This window comes from Aplysia californica, unplaced genomic scaffold, assembly GCF_000002075.1.
Source record: "Aplysia californica isolate F4 #8 unplaced genomic scaffold, AplCal3.0 scaffold00328, whole genome shotgun sequence".
NCBI lineage: Eukaryota > Metazoa > Mollusca > Gastropoda > Aplysiida > Aplysiidae > Aplysia > Aplysia californica.
In genome coordinates this window covers 324,554-348,056 of record NW_004797598.1, presented here as the reverse complement: position 1 = coordinate 348,056, position 23,503 = coordinate 324,554, and the positions used below count along the sequence as shown (strand labels likewise).

At 39.8% G+C, this 23,503-nt stretch overlaps 1 protein-coding gene across 1 annotated transcript in view; it reads left to right on the top strand.

Moving 5' to 3' along the window:
• Positions 1–3,585: 3,585 nt before the first annotated feature.
• The window catches only part of LOC101853709 (nuclear pore membrane glycoprotein 210), a 42,960-nt gene continuing 23,042 nt past the window's right edge, over positions 3,586–23,503 (top strand). Inside the window, exons 1-21 of the mRNA XM_005102518.3 lie at positions 3,586–3,787; positions 5,042–5,178; positions 5,952–6,083; positions 6,522–6,621; positions 7,084–7,234; positions 8,250–8,379; positions 8,864–8,992; positions 11,401–11,469; positions 11,829–11,935; positions 12,331–12,471; positions 13,180–13,320; positions 13,953–14,105; positions 15,280–15,385; positions 16,240–16,326; positions 16,927–17,081; positions 17,941–18,052; positions 18,772–18,831; positions 20,796–20,842; positions 21,822–21,895; positions 22,469–22,568; positions 23,116–23,308. Coding sequence (XP_005102575.3) covers positions 3,588–3,787; positions 5,042–5,178; positions 5,952–6,083; positions 6,522–6,621; positions 7,084–7,234; positions 8,250–8,379; positions 8,864–8,992; positions 11,401–11,469; positions 11,829–11,935; positions 12,331–12,471; positions 13,180–13,320; positions 13,953–14,105; positions 15,280–15,385; positions 16,240–16,326; positions 16,927–17,081; positions 17,941–18,052; positions 18,772–18,831; positions 20,796–20,842; positions 21,822–21,895; positions 22,469–22,568; positions 23,116–23,308 — 2,524 coding nt within the window. The 5' untranslated portion in view covers positions 3,586–3,587. The remainder of the gene's footprint in view (positions 3,788–5,041; positions 5,179–5,951; positions 6,084–6,521; positions 6,622–7,083; positions 7,235–8,249; positions 8,380–8,863; positions 8,993–11,400; positions 11,470–11,828; positions 11,936–12,330; positions 12,472–13,179; positions 13,321–13,952; positions 14,106–15,279; positions 15,386–16,239; positions 16,327–16,926; positions 17,082–17,940; positions 18,053–18,771; positions 18,832–20,795; positions 20,843–21,821; positions 21,896–22,468; positions 22,569–23,115; positions 23,309–23,503) is intronic.

The window sequence follows — 23,503 nt, the reverse complement described above, 5'->3', positions numbered from 1 at the left end:
GAGAGAGAGAGAGAGAGAGAGAGAGGATTACCGACGTCACCTCAGAGAATACCATAGTAGTGGTAGGCCCTGTGAGTATGATATCTTGCTCTCAATAACCCTTTCAGGGGGCTCTCATGGCCTAGACGTTAAGGAGTTCGCCTCTCATTCAAAAGGCCCTGGGTTCGAATCCGGGTAGCGACGGAAAATTTTCTTCTCTCAAATTTTCTCCTTTCACATCCTTTCCTACCTCTAACAATGTTCTGTCGTCTGCTTTCGTCTCCACTTTCTGCCTCTACCCTACCCCCTCACCTCCATTGCCCCCTCCACTGGGCTCCTGATTCTTTCTGCAGTCTTTGTACCGCTTCTCCTTGGCTCCTTCTTACTGCTGTCTTTCAGCAAAGCCCCTAATCATATGGTAGGTAAGATCTATATTTCAAAAGGAGCAAAGAAGAAATGAGTCGGCAGCGGACACCCAGTCACGGCAGCAGAGGGTGCAACACAATACCTATCTACACGTGTATAATGTGGTGTCGGTAGTGGTGAGGCTACCGGACTCGTAATTGTGAGTTTGCAGGTTCTGTGGTTCGAGCCTCAGGCCTCAAACTGAACAGCCGGTTACAGACATCAAAGTCGAAGCTGGTATAGGTAAAAGTGATCATCTTTGTCTGCTTATGACTGTCATTATCAGCAGGTACCGCACCCAAAGTAACTTGGAGAAACTTTAGAAAAACAGATATTGAGAGACTGAGGGAGGACCTTGGAGCATAATAATATGACTGGGAGAGTGAGCTTGCTAACAAGAACGTTGAAGACACTTGGTCTGTCATCAAGAGCAAAATTGAGGGTGCTATTGGGGCTTGAATAAAAATTTATCCCTTATCAGAAATCAAACTCAGGTCTCCAGCGCGCGACCGCCCAGTGCTCTACCGAGACACCACAGATGCTGGTATGCCATCTAGTGAAACCCCCCCAAAATATAAAGTATAAAGGAAATTATTGCGATTGGGAAATTCAACTGTCCTGTCAAAGAAAGCAGCAGAAGCTATACTGGTTTGAACTGCGCTGTTGACCAGAGCTGGCTAAAGGTTCCTTCTTGAGGACGAAGAATTATATCTTTCGTGCGACCTTTAATTGGCCATTACCTAATATCTCTGCTAAGTTAGTTCACATAGGCCCAGCATATATATGAGCACTTAACGGCACGTGTTTCATGACAGCACTGGAATTGGGCTTTCTAACTTTTCTAGATAAGCAAAAAGCACAGAAGCGCAATGTGCTGATTTATTCTTTTCGTCTGTTCTGTGTGAATATTCCCCTGTTTCAGCAAGCTGAATGTTGAAAAGAAAGCACAATTAATGCTTTCAGCTTACAAAAATTACAGTAAACTTTTAATTTTCGATTGATTATTGGCCAAATAATGAATTTACTTATTTAGCAAGTGACTATTTTCCACCGTCACGCCGGTTAATAGATCTATGGCTATTCTCCGGCGCCACGTATAGTTGCAAATGCCGCTTCTCCACAGTTTTCCACCTCCCCTGTTGGCACGTTATGGCCTTGCACAAACACAAATCAGGGTCATCATTTTTTCAGGATGCGATTCACCATAGGTGGACATACAGCCACTACAGTACTCAATGAAAGCTCCAGTGACGGAAGAAGGAGGAATTTCTGTGTCAGAGGTGACAGCACCAGCGCGCCAACTCCTCATAGTCACAATCAGAAGTACAGGAAGGCTCATCTGGCACTGAACTCAGTTGCAACAATTATGGCCATAACGTGCTGACAGGAGGGATGGAATCGATCTATTGACCGGCGGCAACTCACACACACACACACACACACACACATACGGCACTCACTCACACACACACACACACTCACTCTCACACACACACACACACACACACACAGGCCACTCCACTCGCAATTATCAACAAATCTCGAGAACGGAAACCGTTCTGAGAAATAGAGTTAGCTTATTTTTCCGAGCGTTCTGAGAAATTATAGTGCTGACCTTTAAAAAATCTAGATCTACAATCTGTTGAGTCTACAATTAGTTATAGTGGCTGAGTAGCTTAATTCTGTCAACTGTCAACTTTGCCCACAGCTGACTGAACTGCAAGTAGGATCAGGTCCCACTCAGTGAATAGTATGTCCTGTTATCAAGTATAATATTATTATACCTGATGACATAAATATACTTCCCTGAAACCTGAAAGGTAATCGAACTCATTCAATTCATGGCATTTGTGATTGTGTACAACTGAACGACAACAGCAAACGAGCCTAACCATAACATAGGCATTGTAGCATAGAGGGCCTACCGCATGTGCCGGTTTAACACTTTACTATAAGAGTGATTTTGGCTTATCACACCGGCCCCAGAGGTGTGTTTTCTTGTTGAGAGAGAGAGAGAGAGAGAGAGAGAGAGAGACAGAGAGAGAGAGAGAGACAGAAGAAGAAAACCTTACCTGCAGGCATTTCCTTACGAGTGAAAACACAATATTACACTTGTATAACATTCACACATTCAACATCAACAATAGGCCGAAATCCTTCCTTGACCATTGACCTCGCTCGATCGTGACCTCATGACCTGAAACGACCTTTGGATACGGATTCTAGTGATGGGCAGGTATCGATACCAGGTACTCGATACTTAGATACCTATGGGTATCGGTATCGGTACCGATACCTGCTCTAAACATCGATACCTATGTGCTATTTATCCCAGTTTTGCCAAAGCAAGTGACTTGGGCCTTGAGAATTTTTTGTTTATCAAAACTGATAAGTTTTCGTAGGGGGCAAGCGTTTTAAATTATTCTAGTGATTTTTTTAACAAAAAGAGAGAAGTTTTTCATGAAATGTATCTAGTGATTTTGTAAAATCTTCACTGACAACCCTGATTTATCCTCATTGGTTTAATTTAAAGTTGCTAAAAATCTGGTAAATGGAATTGCCTTTTTAGAACTCTTGTGTTTTTATTTTCCAATACTAACATTTTCTGTAAAGTTGACTTTCCTCCCATACTTCACTTAATTTTTGTTTTTATTCTCATATTTGGGTATTTCTCTCTCTCTCTCTCTCTCTCTCTCTCTCTCTCTCTCTCTCTCTCTCTCTTTCTCTCTCTCTCTTTTACAAATAATTTTTGTTTGAGTCTCAGCTAAATAGTCACAACTTGTCTAGACACGATTACCTAAATACTTGGAAAAGTATAGTTGTATTTTTGTCTTTACTTATTACCCCAGGCGTATGTTACCAATAGCATTAGGTATCGAGGTATTAGTATCGATACCTTGAAAAAGTACTCGGTATCGACATCGATACCTAAATTGTGGTATCGGCCCATCACTAACGGATTCTATCTTCCGGTTTGTGGAGCAAAAATCTTTAGAACGCAAACATTGATGATGCAATATAACTCTATTTAATTCGTTTGTCAAAAAGAAAATAAAGAAATAAAAGCAAAATTGATATATTTTCTGTAGAAAAATAGTTTTTTTAGCTACAAATAACGCATAGTTTTTTTTTTAATATCTAAAAAATTACAGATGCAAAATTCAGTTGGTCCAATTTGAGTTATAGAGTATGACCAAACAAATATGGCTGCGTCCATGAAACCGGCGATGGCGCCAATAACGATTGTCTTTGCTGTTGTAATTTCAGCAATTTGTAATGTTCAGGGTGCAAAGCTGAATGCCCCTAAAGTTCTGCTCCCTTATTATAGCTCTGTTATTGCAAACTTCACTTTGCAAGTGGAATATTCTCCTGAGGAGGCTCAAATTGCGAATTGTTACCGATGGTGAGTAAAACATGCGAGTGAGTAAACAACGAACCGACACTCGCCACACAGTTGAGTCTGAGTGACAGTGTCAGTGTAGAACAACAGCATTTTTGCATTTTCATTTATGTTCATTGTGACTGTGACTTATTTGTATACTGTTTAGTATGAGGTTACCTTTGGGGGCCATGCCATGATTGCATGTAAACTTATCCCACAGCCACAGTTGGCTCAAGTCAACAAGGCTGCTTCTTCTGCTAGCTTCTGCTATTCGCACTCAGGGCACGGTCACGCCAAGGGCCGATGTCTCTATTCGGACTCGAGTCCGGGGAGGACTTCCGTAACGAGCAACCACTATGAGACAGAGCAAAATTGAGGGGTAGGGGTAGATCAAAGGTTTGGGTTAGGCCACCTCTATTTTCACCCGGGGTGAAGAAAGTGAAGACGAAAGCAGACGACTGAACATTGTTAGAGAGCAGGAAAGGAGGTGAAAGGAGAAAATGTTTCGTCGCTGCCAGTTTTCAAAACTGGGACCTATTGAATGAGAGGCGAACACCGTAATGTCTAGACCACGAGAGCGTTGCCCCCCCCCCCCCACCTTCTTTGTTTGGTGCACACTTGGTTGATTTGGCTTACGGGGACGGCTAATTGAAAGTTAATATTATAACACCACCACACTTACACATCAGTACAATACACAATATTACAATTCTGTATTATTTTACTTTCACTCCAATCTCATGCTCTCAAACATCAGATCATGGGGGATAACGGGCTTGCCTGTTTCATGGTCCAAAGCGTGGAAATTACTACGCAATTAGCAATTAATGAGGCTTTGTGTGATATAGTTCGAATAAAAGCCATCTAATAGTTCGAAAATTATTAATTTGCATATTTAATTACCAGATTGGGAATGAGGAAATAAGTCCATCTTCAGTATTACCTATGAATCAATCCACATTGTGATAGTGACAGCTACTTGTCTCATACATATTTTTGTTACTCGTGCACCATTTTTTCAGGCAGGGTGTGCCATATATGGTTTCTTTCATGGCAATGTATTTCCTATGCCATAATATGACCTGAAGGTATGTATAGCCAAATGAGACATCAACAGTAGTGTTTATATTGTGGAGTCTGCACACAGTAGACTGACTATACTGTTAAGACTTCTTTTTTCAAAGTCATACCACAAAGTTATGGTTAATGTCATTGTTAAATTGAAAGTGAAAGCGCATTACGGTATTACTACATCCTGTTTGTTTTGTCATTTAGGCGTTCAACAAGACCAGAGGTGGCACAGGTCCAGCTGATCAATTCTACAGATGGTACATGTGCTCGGACAGCAGTTGTATCTGCGATATCGAAAACGTCACATCAGATGACCACTGTTGTTTTAGCAGAAAATAAAGGTATAGTATGCCATCACAAACTAATATCCAAAGCGCACTTGTTCAAGGCGAAGTGACAAAAGTTTTTGAAGTCCCTTTCCAATGTTCCTCTGGTCTTCACAGTACAAGCTGGTAGCTCATAGAGATTTAGAAAGTGAGTTTGTTTTCGAGTTGCTGCTTTACTTTTTTTCTGTTTACTTTGTATAATGCGAGTCTCAGATGTAGAGCTGCAAAAGGGGACCTGGAAACCTGTTTGTTCTCTGCATGGTGAAGTCACTCTATGGGAAGTGCTGCTAACAGAGAAGTTACCTTTCTAGCTGTTTTTGCATTACTTACTAGAAAAGAAATATTTTTCTTCATATATGCAGGTGAAGATAACATTTAAATGCCTTCTCTGGTTTAACCCTGTCAGACCGTATTACCGAATACTCCACACTTCAACTATGCCGGATTCCCGGTACACCAGTAATTGGGAGGCCGCGTCGTATTTTTAAACTGTTTACCACACGAGTAGTGCTTGAAAACCTATCCGAGTACTGGCATTTGCTCAAAAGTAGGCCTCTTATCTGTATTTCTACCAAGTTTTATGTGTTTCTGATAACTCATTTTCCTGTATTATTAACCACTTTCTGCACACTTTAGCTGAGGAGGCCAGGTATTGAGGGAAGTTAGGTTCAGGGCGTAAGGTTTGGCAGGGTTAAATACCTGTCCAGTGAGCTGGAGAAAATGTAGTGAATGTTCTTGTTCATGACTATATGTATATATTGTCTGATGCTACTGGTTTGTCCTCGCAGTGACTGGTGAGATTCTTCGGACGAATGTGATTGTTGGAGAAATCTTCCGAGTTGAGATCGAGACAACGACTCGTCTGCTTTATCTGGAAGATTCACCAGAAGAACTTATCGCACGCGGTTATGACAGTGAAGGTGAGGTTTTATAAAACAATTATTCTAATAAGTAAGTGATGTGTAAATGGGAAGGTTGTTTTTTTTTATACCTCTTTTATTGTAGATAGGACATTTCAGAAGGAAATCTTGTATGATAGTTGTCAGGCAGCGTGATGTTCAGTTTGTTTACACTTCTCCCGCCATAATTCACCCGAGTATGCTGCTTTTACTGTCTCTTTCGTTCCCTTCGTTGGTCGATTGCCCTCACATAGTATGTTTGCTTGTGGACAGCTGATAAACGAAAGTGAAAATAAAAAGCTCGACTATGAAGAGGGGGATCGAAACACACACACATACACACACACACACACACACACACACACACACACACACACACACACACCCAAACGTTGTGTGTCTTGACTCACATATCTGGTTATGGTTTTTGTTAACAATTCAGTACATTTCTTGTTTCAGGAAATATCTTCTCCAACTTGGAGGGTCTGTCGTTTGAGTGGAATCTCATCTCCGACAACGAGACTGGTCATGATGTTGTTGATGCTCACAACATTCTCAGGTACTCCACCAGATTCCTTTTTTATTTCTTTTTTAATTAACTAAGAGAATGTCCTTAATTTGCAAAATATGCGTGAAACATTTTTTATTACCACTGTATAGAAAATATTTTCCTTTTTAAGGGAATATGCTGCTAATATCTCTGTCTTGAAATGAGGACCTTTCATACTTAACTCAACATTGAAATTACACATTGATGGGATAGAGATTGAGAAAAAAGATTCAAAACTCACATTTATTGCAGTCTTCAAATAATGGTATCAAAATGACGAAAATTCATTCTTTATTTTGCTCAATTAATTGTACACCAATTGTCTTCAAATTTTGTGAGGATAAAAAACTAAGTTCTAAATTCATACATCAAGGATTTTCAAGGATAGCTGGCATCTTGTTGATCGGCAAGTGTTCATCTGCAATTTATACCTCTTTTTTTTTCAACTTGTGTGTGAATTTTTCTTATCAGGATCAAGCGGTTCACAGATTCCCACTACACCACGCCCAAACATATTGCTCCTCTAGAAGACAAAGGCCTCCAAGGGGACATGATTTTAGTGGAAGGAATTCGCACTGGCAGTGCTAAAGTCTCTGCAAGACTGAGAGACCCTGTATATAAGGTGTGTGTTGTGAGCATCGTGATACTTTGTTCTTGGTCTTAAGAGTTTCATGTCTAAAGTGTACGGATGAGCTTAGACGGGGTGCCCACTACGGCTGGATCGGGCCGATCGCCCGACTCGATCGCCTGAAACTGACAACAAACATGTTTGTTTTTGAGGCGATCGAGTCGGGCGATCTGGCCAATCGGCCAGTCCCATCCGTAGTGGGCACCCCGTATTACCCCCTCTTACATATTTGGGTGGTATTTTCTTCGATGTTACTTTTGACCACTGGTTTATTAGCGCTGCCTTTGAAACTTCTTTGGGTGTTGACTCGTATACAAATAGTTGTAGAAAACTATCAGGTAAGGGCTGTTCCAGGTGTGTATTGGGCTCAGTTAGTGCTTTCTTCCAGCCTTTTGTTCAACCAGATGTGCACTGGCACAATCAGTGGAAGGACCCTCAGCAACATTTTGGAGAGAGCAACGGAGCATCAATGGACATGTCCGGAGTGCAGGGATGTTGCTTCCTTGAACAATGAACCAGCCTTACACAATGAACATCATAAAGCAGCCTCTCGTACTTGGTACTGAGCCAAATTTTGAAAGTTAAAAGGGTAATGGCTTCTGAATTAATACCAACTGTCACAGATTCAACTACTGCTCCAACAACTAATACTTCAATATAATCTTGTGATTGTCGGGTTCCAAAACTTGAACGGATGGTACTGTGTTTCAGAGAAGACACAAATGGAAGAGCGCTGAGGTATCCTTGCATTAAAATTTTAACCAAAATCTTGTAAATTTGGATGAAAAAAAAAGGTAGTTGAATCTGTCCAAGACAGCCAACCATTGTAGAGGAGAAAAGTGGCGGTCTTAGACAGGTGGTAGTCTAACAGTGATATTATAATGTAAAAAAATACACAAGGGAGGAAATGGGAAGTGGCCGTTTGTGTTAGTGATTGTCTTATACAGGTGGCAGTTAGAGCAGGTTCGACCGACTGTATCTTGATATTCCCTTTGATTTTCACTTTCAGAATGTGCGTCCCAATGATGTGCGCATTATGGTGATTGCCAATTTGCTGCTGTCTCCTCCCGACGCCTACGTCCTGAGATTTGGTAGAGTCAAGTACAGGGTGGAACTTCTCAGACATAATTCCTTGAAAGGTCAGTCCGCGGATTTTTTTTTCTACGAGTCAGTGCATGGTTCACTGCCTTTGTCAATAGTCACAGGAACTCTTGGAATCTTGAGATACTCACTGCAGGCTGTGTTCCCAGGGGGATGAAGATGTAAACATAAAATTTGTGGACTTGATTAAGGGAGTTATAGTAATTTTCATTTAAAAATGTAGGTGGTTTTACATCTCCATTGGCATGATTTAGATCTATTTGGAGGTGGGCTTCAGCTCCATCTTCAGCCTGTGGTTAGAGGGATCAACGTATCAGCAGAAAAACCGAGATACTCATAAAATTTCTCCTGACTCGAGAATCAAACTGGGGTCTTCTACATGCGATGACAAAGGGCCTAACAGCTACATCGCAGAAGCCAGTGAAGTTATTGTGAAGATGTGTGAGGTTTTTTTTTAGAAGTTTGTAAGACTATAGCATATTCCTTTTTAACTTTGACTGCTGTCATCTGTTGTACCCACAGAGATCAAGATGCCTTCCAAACAGTATTACCTGGAGATCAAGGATGACGAAATCTGCAAACTGGATGTGCCTACGTCTATGGCGACTGCCCTTGTCATGGGCTCCACAGAGATTGTGCTTAAAGACAGGAGTATCCTTGACTTGTGTGCTCTCATTTCACTTTAATGGTTTGACATCTCTGAGAAGTTTGTGACCTTTTTATAGCTCACAGCAGCTTTATTCGTGTTAAAGAGGAGATTATTTACTACTGGCCAATACAATAGTGAACTTGATATGAATACTTTCAAAAAGTGAAGGGGGGGGGGGGGGGGAGGAGTTTGACATTTTTGGTTGTTTGAGCGTTATTTATTTGGTGGCCGGTTTGAACAATTTTAAGGCATAGCTGTAAAACCAAAGGGGCATTTATGCCATTAGGTTACCTCATTTTTGAAGAAAGAATACTGAACTTTTAAGCTTATTTGAGTATGCATGTTTGAGTGTCCCTGTGGTCTTGTTGTGTAATACTGAAGCATTTTGCCCTCTTAGTGGAGAAAAATGCCCAATTCTGCTGCAGCACAATATCTCTCTCTCTCTCTCTCTCTCTCTCTCTCTCTTGTATATTTATTTTTTTTGTAAGTGTTTTATGGCACCTACAATTGCATAAGGTAATATGAGCGCGCGGGACACATAAAACATTGACAATATCTCTGCATTCAGTACACCTGTATGATAACAAGGTGGTGAAAGGATTGAGTAGGCTGGAAAGGTATTTATAAAAATTTATTAAGGGTTTTAAAAAAACCCACGGAATTTCAATTAGTGGCTGGTGCTAAATAAAACTGATATGAAGAGAATGTTTTGTGCTGCTTAATTATAGCCAGCCGGCAGATATGATGAAAGTGCAGGGGTCCTGAAAGCAGCCAATACTGTGGGTTGCATCCCCTTGATGGTTGTCTGCATGTGGCGGACAGAAAGTCTTGGGGAAGATTCTGCCTCTCTGACCTGCTGGAAATAACAAAATGTTTTAATGAACCGTCAAATTTTTCAATGACATATGAGTCTACCTGTATTGTTTAATTTCGGGACTGTGGTTGTCATTCTTTCTTCATTTTCTTTGAGATCTACGTAAGGTTTTTCAAGTGTTTTAATTTTGATGATATAACTTAAGTCCCAACTCGCATAAGAGTCGTTTTTGGTGTTGAGAGGTCCTGTTTTTATGGACTGAACGTAAAGCAAAAGGTGGGCTCCAAGACCAAACCCAACTCAACATCTTAAACCTTTAAAACCAGCATAGGTACAGAAAAATACAATATGGAACATTTTTGGAATAGGATACTATAAGAAGGGTATGAAAAGATCTAGATCGTACTGTATTCAACTGTATTTTAAAATATTTCACCGCAATGGTTGAAGGATACCACTGGTATGTGTCCTACTTCTTTTCTTTCCCTCTCTTATTTCTGTCTATCGGTCTTGCTTCTTCCCTGCACTAATATGACCATTATTGTGTTGATGTGTTTCTCTTCTCTCAAACTCAACTTTCACCTGTAATGCTTAATTCTTTGTGAGTTACCAGCCAGCAGATATGATGAAAGTGCAGGGGTCCTGAAAGCAGCCAATGCTGTGGGTTGCATCCCCTTGATGGTTGTCTGCATGTGGCGGACAGAAAATCTTGGGGAAGATTCTGCCTCTCTGACCTGCTGGAAATTACAAAATGTTTTAATGAACCTTCAAATTTTTCATTGACATATGAGTCAACTTGTGTGTTGTTTATTTTTTATTACCGTGGTTGTCATTTTTCATTTTCTTTGAGAACTATGTAAAGTTTCTACCTTTTTAATTTTGATCATTTAAGTCCAAATAACAAAAAGTCATTTTGGGTGATGAGAAATTCTACTTTTTACAGACTGAACATAAAACAAAAGGTGGGCTCCAAGCCCAACCCAACTCAACATCTTAAACCTTTTAAACCAGCATAGGTACAGAAAAATACAAAATAGAATGGAACATTTTTGGAATAGGATATTATTAGAAGGGTATGAAAAGATCTAGATCGTACTGTAATCAACTATTTTAAAATATTTCACCGCGATGGTTGAAGGACACCACTGGTATGTGTTCTACTTCTTTTCTTTCCCTCTGTTGTTTCTGTCTATCTGTCTTGCTTCTTCCCTGCACTATATGACCATTATTGTGTTGATGTGCTTTTCTTTTGTTAAACTCAACTTTTCACCACCAATGCTTAATTCTTTGTGAGTTACCAGCCAGCAGATATGATGAAAGTGCAGGGGTCCTGAAAGCAGCCAATGCTGTGGGTTGCATCCCCTTGATGGTTGTCTGCATGTGGCGGACAGAAAGTCTTGGGGAAGATTCTGCCTCTCTGATCTGCTGAAAGTTGAAAAGTTTAATGGATTTATTATGAGTTTTAAAAAAACATGCTGTACAAAAGTGGTCTGTACTTCTTGTATATACTGAGCCGAGAAGCCATTTCAAATTATTGAATATTTTAGTTTGATTTTCAAAGACAAAAACCGATAAAAATCCTTAACAAATTTTCAGATGTAATTGTGACTGAATTTTTTAGACAGCCATCAGCCATGATCCACGTTGTTGCCCCAGGCTTTTTGGGTATGTAATCATTATTGTCTCTTGTATTTTATTTTATGAATAAAACGATAATTGAAGAAGAATTTTTGAGTATTATTATATTTTTGAAAAAATCAGAACTAGTTTTCCAGTATATGTAGATCTATGTATTGATTTTTCCAAATCATTTGAGCATACTGGGTTGAGCTTTCCCGCACATGAAATCTTTTAATTAAGTGTATGTTTGTTAAACCAGTTACAAGTACCTCTTGTTTATTGCATATATATATATTATGTATTGGCTGTTTTTGCAGAGTACTTTGCTTTTATTTCGGTAGTGAATATAACGCTGCATTGTCCTCATTTACTGCTTTAGTTTTACGGATTTCTTCTTTTGCCAGCATTTGTGGTCCTCCCACACAGGAAGTGGGTGCTGGAGACGGGCAGAGAGTACGAGATCTATATAGAAATCTACGACACGGACAGTCACAAGATCTACCCCTCTGATGTAAGTGAAAGATAGTTAGTTTCGTAGTCTGTTGTGCATTAAGCGGAGAAAGACGGGCTAGTGGGGAAAAGGACAACGGAGAATGAAAAAGAAAAAAAAAAGTACATGAATTTTTGTCAGTAAAAAGTCTTTTTTAATCTGTCCTCACATTTTTAAGATTAGAAATTGTTTTTCACGGTATGACACAGCTTTGATTCAATTACTCTTTACAAGTAATGTTGTGTTTAAGATGACATTTTCATTTCTAGTGAAAGCTCTATGTTTACCCAAGTCTTTTTTTTGTGCAAAGTTTCTGATTCAGCTATTAGAATCTTCTGTTTTTATCAAACCATAGTCCGGGATATTTATAATTTCAGTAGCAGTCAATCAACACTTATTTTTTTCCCTCTTTCCAGAATGTTCGTGTTGAGTCCATATTTCCGAAGACCTACTTCGACGTGTTTTACTCAAGCATCAATGGCACGTATCATCGTGTGCGTACCTTGTTGAAAGGGGAGACTATCATCGACGGAGCTCTTGTCAGTGTTGTGGATGATGTAAGTGTGAACAAATTCTGATGTGGATTTCAATAGAAATCCTTTTTTTTTTTCCATTATTTTCTCTGAAATCTGATTCACACTTTTCCATTACAAGGCTCATATTGTAAAAACTCTTGCCATCAAAGGCAAAGGCATTTTGGGGAAAATCCAAAGAAACTGGGCGGTAAACATCAGCGAGATGAGGTGGCAAAATGCTAAGGTTATTATTCCCTGCATTTCTGTTCTATTTAACCTCATATTAGTCCTGCAGAGAAGCTTGTCTCATACACTCTTTCACCTGTGACCATCAATTTGCTTTTGTGGTTCTTGTATTTCAAGCCTGCACATCACAGCATACATTTTCTATTTGCTGACAGTGGTTGGTTGGCGGGTGCTCTGGTGTAGTTTGCTCCTTTTTTTCCTATTAAAATCTATCTTCCTTATCTTTCCTTCTTTTTTGTGTTTGTTTCTCTCTTGCAACACTTCTAATCTTTGTTCGGCACTTATATTACCTTATTGTGTCGCGAGTGCCATAAAACTAGTAAAAGTAAAGTTGTTCCCGCATCCGATCCGGACATTAGGGGATTGCCTTGTTAGTGAGACAACTTCCTGGGCCTTTGGCATAATATTGTGGTAGGGTGGCCAGTTCCTTTTCACGCCGCCTTTACTTCCCCAACTGGACATAAAACTAGTAGTAAAAAACAAATATGTCTGATCTGCTGACAGGATGGCGTGGAGCACAGCGTCAGGCCAGAGGTGAAGCGTAGCCAGGACGTGGAGATTTACGACCCGGTCACCGTTACGCCGGCCAAAGCTTTCTTCCCGTGGGACCCCGTCTCCAGATGTGTGCACAAGTATGTCGCCAAAGTAAGTACCTAAATGAACTTTTTATTTATCGTGTTTATTCATTGGTTGCACATGGAAGGTGGGTGGTTGCGAAAGATCAAACTTTTATCGTCCTTATCTTTCCTTTTTCGGGGTTTTTTACTCTCTTGAAACACCTCTAATCTTCAGCACTTGTTTGATCTAATTGTGTTGCAAGTGCCATAAAACTCATTATTAAACAAATTTAAGCACTTTGGGGGGGAGGAGGGGGGGGAGGTTCCATCGGCCAAAAGATTGTCGTCTGTTCTGTCTCTCTCTCCATCACACACACCCCTCCCCACAAATTCTGACACACATTTATTTATTTATAATGAGAAAAAAAAAAACCCCACTCCCAGTGGGATTAAGTGTTCAATGACAAGTTCAGAAAGCCTCTCTAGGGTCACCTCATGTGGGTGGTTGGCGGGTGCTCTAGTATGGTTTGCTTCTTCTTTCTAATCAAACATCTATCGTCTTCATCCCCCCTCCTTCTTTTTTTTGTGTTTGTTTGTCTCTTGTAACATCTCTAGTCTTTGGCACTTATATGACCTTATTGTGTTGCAAGTGCTGTTAAACACTTACTAAAACTAAAACTGAAAAAGGGTCACCTCTAACACGGTATGGGGACATTGCAGGCTGACGGAGGGAGTGGAGAGTATGTGTGGAGCGTGACCGACACCAGCATCGCCTCGGTGAACATCAAAGGGCAGATCACCACTGTGGGACCAGGAAGGTGCAACGTCACCGCTGCTGATGCAAAGAATTCTGCTCACTTCGGAGTCTCAACGGTAAGATCGCTGCATCATTTGAAATTATTTAGCCCGTAGGGTGAAGACATTTTGTGTGTTTTAAGCAATAGCTGCATCAATTCTCTGTTAGCTTTTATTTGGAAAAATTGATTCTTTTAATTTTAAATGGGTAAATGTTTATGTGGCTTGTGGTGGGAGGGTGTCAATAGTAAGTCTAGCTATTTTTTATTTACTGTCCTTTTTTGATCGCATGTGGTTCTCTTCAAATAGAAAAGGAAAGGTCATTCAAATTCATTTAGTAACTGGACATCTTTTGAGAAACACAAGTTGTGTTATTTTTCCTCTTTTATTTTCTTTTTTGTTCATTCTCATTCATTTCTCTTCATTCAAACTAACTGGCCACAAATGCTCCTTTTGTGAAATGATCAATGTGTGTTGTTGAGGTATTGAACTTACGGACGCAATGACTAAAAAAGTACTTCCATGTACTGAAAATGTCAGTGCGATCCTTGTTTACCATTCTCAGTTTCGGCTGCCTAGATTGTAAACAATATGAAATCTACTTGTACAACAATAAGGCTTAGGGTCTAAGGATTTTGTATCTCCTACTGCTGACTGGAGACATGGAATAACATCAAGAGGCTAGCCCAGGATAGAGAAAGGTGGAAGGTGTTTGTCCGTGGCCTATACCCTGGTGCAGGGTGAGAAAGGCAATGATGATGACTGCTGACTGGGCTATGGTTTAAAATCAAACACCTGTACTTGTAGGAGCCTTTGGTAAATGTCAAAAGATACACCCGTGATATGACCCTCCTGAGTCCCAGATTGAGCTAGTTGGCACATGATGATCCAATGACTCTGCCACTTGGCCAGGCCTCCATGCAAGAGTTGACAACTTGAGCCAGCTGTCATTGGTGGTGAGAAATGAGCAATGTGAAACCTACCTGGGCTACACAATCATAGAGCAGTTGGTACTTTCAGAATCATGAAAACCCTCGTATACTCTGATGTGTGGCTTTTCTTTCCAGGGTGGGTGGACAGTCCACAGACACCTCAATAATCAATGTAAAAATTTTTTTTAAAAATTCAAATTGACTAAAAATGTGTATAACTACTAAAATATCTTATCATTTCAAAATGTGGCTCTATGCGCCATTCCTCACACTACATACATCAATGATCCCAGCTATATCTCTGACCTTGACCTTTGCAGGTGCAAGTTCTCCCGCCAGCAGACATGAACTTCCCGCCCTCCAAAGTGGAAGCTGCCACGGGCACCGAACTCGTGTTGCCGCTTGCTGTGTTTGCCAAGATCAACAGTAAGTTCAGTCTCTCAAATACTCAAGTTTTGTCAGTTTTTGATGGTTTAAAAAAAAAATTAGTTCTAGATGCCTGTGTTTCTGGATTGGTAATTTGACCCACTATTTTCTTTCTTTACAAGTGTTTTTGTCTTTTTCAAGTTTTAACCTCCTCAGTGTTGCATAGTTTTAACCTCGTGTGCCCGGCAGCAAGAAGATTTGACAGAATCTGTCTAATGTCATTCTCTGAAATGTTCATAACTCGTGTACACAGCCGGATACATAAAAGGGGCAGCACTTGTCATGTATCTTTTGATGATGCTGATTATAAATTTTTAAAATATAATTGCACTTTCTCTGAAACAAGGTTCTGCATCATCATCATCATTGCCTTTCTCACCCTGGATCAGGATATAGGAAACAAACAAACACTCTCCACCTTTCCCTATCCTGAGCTAGTAGCTTGATATCACTCCACGTCTTCCCACTTTTCTGTACATCCATTTCCGTGACTCTTCTCCAGGTTCCAAGTGGTCTTCCCCCTGATCTTTTACCCTGTGGGTTCCAATCTAACACTTTTCTTGTTATGCAGCTGCTTGACTTCCTGAAAGTGTGTCCAATCCATCGCCAATGTCTTCTTCCCACCTCATCTCTGACTGGGCTCTGTCTCGTTCTACTTATTACTTCCTTGTTGGTGTACACAGCTGGATACATAAAAGGGGCAGCACTTGTCATATCTTCTAATGATGCTGATTAAGAATTTGTAAAATATATTTGCACTTTCTCTGAAACAAGGTTCTGCAGGTAATCCCTATTGCGAATGTTTATTCAAGTTTATTCAATTTAATAAATTCTGTTTTGTTTTGTCCTTTCAGAAAATCTTCATGCTTTTACGGACTGCAGACAACTTCCTCTGAACATCACTTTCAGCGATCCGTCAGTGTTTCAAGCAGTGCCCTCAGGTGAGTGTGCGATGATTCTGGGACTCTTTTTTCGCAGAGTTGTGTGCGATTGTTCATTCAACGACTTTTTTCCTGGTAATAATTTGTTCCAGTTGTTGACGTTAATTGGTTTGAGAAAAAGGAGTCATGTTAAAAGGGGATGTGTGTTCTCTTTGTATCGACTCCTGAAGGCAACCAAGAGATGGAATTGCCCAAGACAGTCAAGATATCCTGATCATTTTTTTTACAAAATTGTTGAACTCTGCTTGACTGTTGGATATCATGAAACCTTCAGCAAAACCCTTATTTTTGCTCGACACTTCTTAGCTGTTTTGAATGTCATTCACTGTGGAGTTTAAATGAGAAAATTCTATTCACTTTCAACGAGAGGCAACCCTTATAGCTCTTCTGTGTGGGTGGTTAGCGGGTGCTTTGGTGTGGTTTGCTCCTTCTTTCCTATCAAACATCTATCATCCTTTTCTCCAACAATGTTTTTTTTCCTTAATTCTTATAAACTTATTAAAACAAAAAAGAATTTATTCACGCAAAAGTGAGTTAAGCTATCAAGTACTGATTCTTACTTCATCGTTTTTCCTTGTTATTGTTTCTGGTTTTTATCAGATGGACAAACAGAGATCGAGCTACCTGAGGTTGGGTGTACGGCATTGACCTTCCTAGCTCTTCGGCAAGGTCACACCGAGGTGACTGCTACGTTCAGGAGCAAGAACGTCTTCCTGCAGGCCTCCGTCACGGTGGCAGCGTATAATCCCTTGAAGGTATGATGAGCACCTTCCTTGCTCATGTTGGCAGTTCATTCATCATTCTTCATTTCGCCTTTCACCCTTGTAATAATAATGATAATAATAAACGACTTTTATATAGCGCTCAACCCCGATTAAAGTACACAGGCTCTGAGCGCTTTTCAATAAAGTACAACATACAACAGTAACATATAACGTAATGGCCATGCCTGGAAAGGCTCTTGTTTTACAGAGACAGAAAAGACCATTTCTGTCTCTTGGATTCAGATCTTTTTTGTAATTTGAGAATTGTTTGAAAATGATTTTTCTTTACTCGTGAGCTTACATGCACATTATATTTTATGAGTAGACCCAACAAAAATTATTTTGGGGGATTTCAAACGAATTCAACAAAAAGATTCTTTGCCTCATTCAGAGTTTAACATTAACAAGAGGGAAGAAAAAAACCCATTTCTTACTGCCAGTGAGTCTTGGGAAGTCCTACTCCTTCATAACACATCGTAGAAAGATTTTGTTTTCTATTTGTGGAGCTGGTGGTTGGAGGGTGCCATTGGTAAATCCTTCTTCTTTTCTTTCCCTCTGTTCTTTCTGTCCATCTGTCTTGCTTTTCCCCCTTCATTTTCTATAACCGTTATTGTGTTGATGTGCTTTTCCTCACTCAAAAAAATTCAAACTCAAACTCAAACTCAAAAAGTGGGTGGTTGACGGGTACTCTGGTGTGGTTTGCTTCTTCTTTCCTATCAAACACCTATCAGCCTTATCTCCAGTCCTTCTTTTTTTGTGTTTGTTTCTCTCTTGTAGCACTTATATGACCTTATTGTGTTGCAAGCGCCGTAAAGCAATTACTAAAACTAAACTCAACCAAACTTTTCAGGCCATAGATCCAGAGGTGGAGGCGGTGGTCGCCCTGGGCTCTACCAAAGAGATCGTCTTTCTGGGCGGGCCACAGCCCTGGGTTCTGGACTCCTCCAAGTTCTTTGAAAACTGTAAGTTTGGCCGGGAGTAAGTAGTCCGGCATGGATGGTTTGTGGGTGCTCTGGTGTTGGTTTGCTCCTTCTTTCCTATCTAACATCTTTCGTCCTTATCTCTCCTTCTTTATTGTGACTCTTGTAACACCTGTAATTCATCAGTACTTATACGACCTCTGTGGGTGGTTGGTGGGTGCTCTGGTATGGTTTGCTCCTTCTTTCCTTTAAAACATCTTTTGTCCTTATCTCTCCTCCTTTTTTTGGGTGTATGTTACTCTTTATTAACACCTTTATTCTTCGGTACTTGTATGCTGTAAACTTCTCGTTAAACTAAAACTAAAAGTAGTTCTGTCTGGTGGTGTGTCAATAGTCGTGTGCTGGGTCCTGTGTTTTGGGTGTCTACATTCTTCATGGCAAATTTACGCAGGCAGGCCAAGCCAGGTCTTCGTTTTTGCCTGTCTTAGTTTTGTCAAAAGCACTTTGTGGGTAGCTGGCAGGTGCTTTGGTGCAGTTTGCTCCTTCTTTCCTATCAAACATCTTTCATCCGTATGGCTCTTCCTTCTATTCTTTGTAATCTAATCTCTAGTAACGCCTTTGATCTTTGACACTTATATGACCTTTTTGTGTTACAAGTGCCTCTAAAACTCCTTCTAAAATCTACAAAATCTAAAGTGCTTTAGATACTCTACAGAATAAAGTCCCGTGTGTAATGTTTTGTTCTTACTTTTTATTCTCAGTGGTTCCTGAGAAACAAGAGCTCGTGAGGGTCGCACAGACTGCCCCGGTCTCCATCAACAGTGAGTTACAGTTTTGTAGACTGTGTTAAGTAAATGACCTTGTAGGACTGGTGTCTATGGTGTAGCAGTAAGGCGTTTCTCTGTTCCGGACAGGAGACCTGAGTTTGATTCATGAGTAGGGAGAGTTTTTTTAATCGAATATCTCGGTCTTTCTGCTGGGATGTTGTAGCCTATCTGTCTCAGCACGGGTTGGCCCTGACAGGCAGGGTGGTAGGAAGCCTGTCACAAAAAATTGTCTAACTTTTGTTGATGGAGGTACATATGTTTGAAGTGAGGCTGAGGCCTTTTTGTCAATGTCATTCGAAGGGTAAAAGATATGTGTGATACAGTGGCAAAAACTAGAACAACAAAAGACTGTTTGATTTAAAAGGCGTTGTGTATTTGTAATGTTAAATAACCTCTGCTTATTGCACCATATCTATAGGTGAATAAGTGGGCGGTTGGCGGGTGCTCTGGTGTGGTCTGCTCCTTCTTTCCTATCAAACGTCTGTCGTCCTTATCTCACCTCCTTCTTTTTTGTGTTTGTTACTCTCTTGTAACGCATAATCTATTCTTCGGCACTTATATGACCTTATTGTGTTGCAAGTGCCGTAAAACTCTTACTAAAACTAAACTAAAACTAAAATAGGTGAATAGTGGTTCTTTTATAAATTTTTTCCCAGTAATTTCTCTTAATCTGTGGGTAGTGAACAGTCCATTTGCTTATTCTTTTATGCAAACGATGTACCTCAAGGGATTATTTTACTTGTTCACCTGTCGCCACTCTGCTCTTTTGACTTTTGTTTCATGTGTTGTACATTGTATTGCTGTGTTCTTGGGTTATAGTTTATTTCATGTTTTGAGATGAAAGTCAAAGATGGGGGATGAGACTAACAGTTGAGGACAAGAATATATTATTTGTTTTGAGCTGGAAACAGGAATATTTCCATTTTAGGGCAACAGGTATCTGATTTCTTGTAGTTAAGCATTTGGTGGATGCTCTTGTTTCATCTGTTTCTTCTACTCTAGTTGTCACTATTAAGCTTCTCTGTTCCTGATGAATTCTGGGTATTATTATAATTAATCTCAGTAAATTACAACTCAGCCATGGGTGATTAGCACAAGCAAAACTTGTGAATTTTGTGTTGTGCAAGCAAGAAAAATGAAGACGTGAAAGAATTTGTAGCATGTGCGTTAAAAAAACCCAACCCTTTGTCTTTCTGCACTTTGATTAGTAATTAGTCTTTTTTCATCTCCTTTTTCTGTTACAGACATTTCTAGACACTCGTATGCGTACTCATACTAACGCTTACGCTTGTTTGCACCCATAATTGTGAATTCCGAGATTGATCACCAGAGTTGTTAAGTGGAATGATACAGTTTTAGCCTTTGAGCCTTGGCCTCCTGAGGCTACCGTGCCCCTCTGCCTGAGATCGTGATCGATTTACACCTTCATTCGCATCATCGTCAGAATCACATTTCATATACTGGTGGGGTAATCCGGTGTAGTAATTTAAACACTGTTTTGCGTGCCGGTTTTGTTGAGGGTTTGTTGATTGGCTCCACTGGACCTTGACGTGGTTTTCTTCTTAGTTTTGCGTAAATACAAGCGTAGTGTGGTAGCAGATGTTGTGATTGTTATGGTGGGGGGTTTTTTTTTCTCTACTCTCTCTGACTTTGTGAAACCTATCTTGTTTGATTCAACCAACATGATGACATAAATGACTTGGCTTCAACTGTCACATATTTTTTTTTCTCCCTCCGAAAGTTGTTTGTCGTTAAACCGATTAAATGTCAGGAGATCCCAGTTGTTGAATAAAATTGTCGCAGATTTGTATTTTTGGAAAAGTTAGTTGTCACGTATTTGAATCGTGTTATTTCTTGTCTTGTAATTCACAATCCTTGGTTGCACATCTAATTTTGAAATACAGAACATCATAGGAGGTGTTTCTCAGCTCTCAAACTGCTCTTACTTTTCTTCTCAGGAGGAGTTCACACTTTTGTGGTGTTTTGCCACGATTTTGGAGAACAGGTGAGTTCAGGCTTGATGGACGGTTGGCGGATGCTCTGACGTGGTTTGCTCCTTCTTTCCTATCAAACATCTGTCATCCTTATATCCCCTCCTTCTTTTTTTGTGTTTTTTACTCTCTTGTAATACCTCTATTCTTCGGCGCTTGTAGGACCTTATTGTGTTGGAAGTGCCGTAAAACTAACCAAATGGATGAGTTTAGGATTTCTTTTATTGTTATTGTTAATCAAGGATTTGTCTTCTTTAATGGCTCTGGAGGCAAGCTAAGTCTTGTTTTGTACGTAACTGAAAATTATTCAAACCGACTGTTTGAGATGGATTAGTAGATTTGAAAATTGGCTTCCTTTCAATGGATTCCGTTTCTGCTTTTTCATTCTGAAAGTTTTTTTTTTTTTTTTTTTTTTTTTTTGGCTTCTATGTTTTAACTAAGAATGAGACCAGAACAGAAACTTTTTAAAAACGTTTTGTGTTGTAGTCAAAATCAACTTGGATCTTGTGTGATTTGAATGTCTTTGAGGTTGTATGTTAGGCTCTAAATACATGCACTAAAAAAATTGAGCATGGAGTCCTCTAAGTTATTGAAGTCATTAGAGAAAAAAATTTATGGCAAAATTTGGTTTTGCAAATTGTATTGTTGCGTTGTTTGACACCACTTGCATTGCTTAGGCTTAGGTATTGGTGCTTTTGAAATCTTGTGCTTCTTAAAGTAAGATACGTAGGTGGTTGGCGGGTGCTCTGGTGTGGTTTGCTTCTTTCATATGAAACATCTATCGTCCTTATCTCCCCTTCCTCTTTTTTATGTTTGTTACTCTCTTATAACACCTCTAATCTTCTGGCGCTCATATGACCTTATGCAGTTGCGAGCGCTGTAAATCCTCTACTCAAACTAAAACTAAACTAAAAGTAAGTTACATTGTTTGCACCATCGATCAGACGTATTATAATTATAGTAATGATTTTTTAAAAACTCTTTGTTAATCAGGAAATGGAATTGTCAGTTGGGAATGGAAAGACTGCCAAAAACCAGTTCCCAGTTACAGAAACAGCAATGATCAGGTACTTATGAAAAAAATTAAGCTTGATAAAATGTATTCAGAGTTATTGTTTTTAGATGTGTCAATTAGCATTGTAACTTCTGTTTAAAGGAACATTTTACTGTCTTGAAATTAACTTGTATCATTTGAGGGATGTTTTCTTCAGTTTGAATCATTTTTTGGGGGGGGAGGGGGTCCGAAAACTGAAAATTGTGTTGTTAGTACCTTGCAATTTGAGCCTAATTGCCTGGAATTGACTGGCTTTCTTGCCTTTTATTTTCTGAATTGAAATACAGCGGTAGTTATAGTTGTTAAGCGCATAGAGAATGCTGTTGAGCATGTATATATATCAATAAAAATGCAGTCATTATAATCACCATCATTATCAATATTATTATTATCGTTATTATTATTATTATTATTATTATCTGTACCTTTGTAAGATATTCTCACTGTTCTGTTTTGCACTCTTAAGTTTGTTCGTAAACATTTTGAGATTTTGTTCTGTGTGCAACGTCATGTGCAAATTTACGCTTCTGTTTCTTTGAGAAACTTTGGTTTACCGTCGTGTGGTCTGGTGTTTGTGGCTTTTCAGATTTGCTTGTGCCAGGCCTGTGGAGCTCCATCTGCAGCCGGTGCTGAACCTTGACCCGAACCTGCCGCCTTGTCCTGTGGCTCACGAGAACAATCTGCCAGTAAGGGGAAGGGTGTCGTCTTCGATTATTAGTTTCTAGTTTTACTGAAGGGAGGAGTGGGGTGGAGGGTTGGGTAGAGTTGGTTCGTTCTTCCGTTTGTGTCCGCAGTTTTTAACGTCTTATGCTGTGATCCCTGATCCCAGTAAATGGTTTCTACGTGTTTTGTGGTATATTGTTGAATGTGAATGTGCACCTACTCTTTTTGGTTTAAGTGTGTGCTATGTATGTTAATAGTACCAGTTTGTGGATGGGTGCATGGGTTTGGAGAGAGTGAGGGAGATTTTGGAGGGGGAAAAAATTACTGAGGAGAGAAGGGAAAAGGAGAGAATTGCGAGTGTGTGTTAATGCATTTATGCTAGTTTGAATCCATGTTTGATTGAGAACAGCATTTGCTGTTATAATTATTGCAATCACTATTAGTTTTACATAATTGTTGTCATTGACATTGTTATTATTAATTATTATTATGATGATGATTATCATTATGATTATTACTATTATAATTATTATTATTATCATTGTCATTATCATTACCATTACAAACCAGATGCCTGTGCACTGTAAGAAGGACCTGGACCTGCTGGTGACCATCACGGACTCAAGCGGTCGCAGATTCGACAACTTCTCCAGCCTTGTCGTGGACTGGAGCATTTCCTCCTCGAACCTGGCCGACCTCGTCTACGTCAAGGATCTGAGGGTGGATGTGGATACAGAGGCGGATGGCCGGAAATTTTTGTCGTGTGAGTTGTTGTCTGATGAACCTTGTCAAGGGCATCTGCTGGTTCCTTTTGTTCATGTTGGTTTGCTTTTTGATATCTTTAACTCGCAAGGGTAGGTGGTTGGTGGGTGCTCTGGTGTGGTTTGCTTCTTGTTTCCTATCAAACATCTATCGTCTTTATTTCCCCTTCTTTTTTGTGTTTGTTACTCTCTTGTAA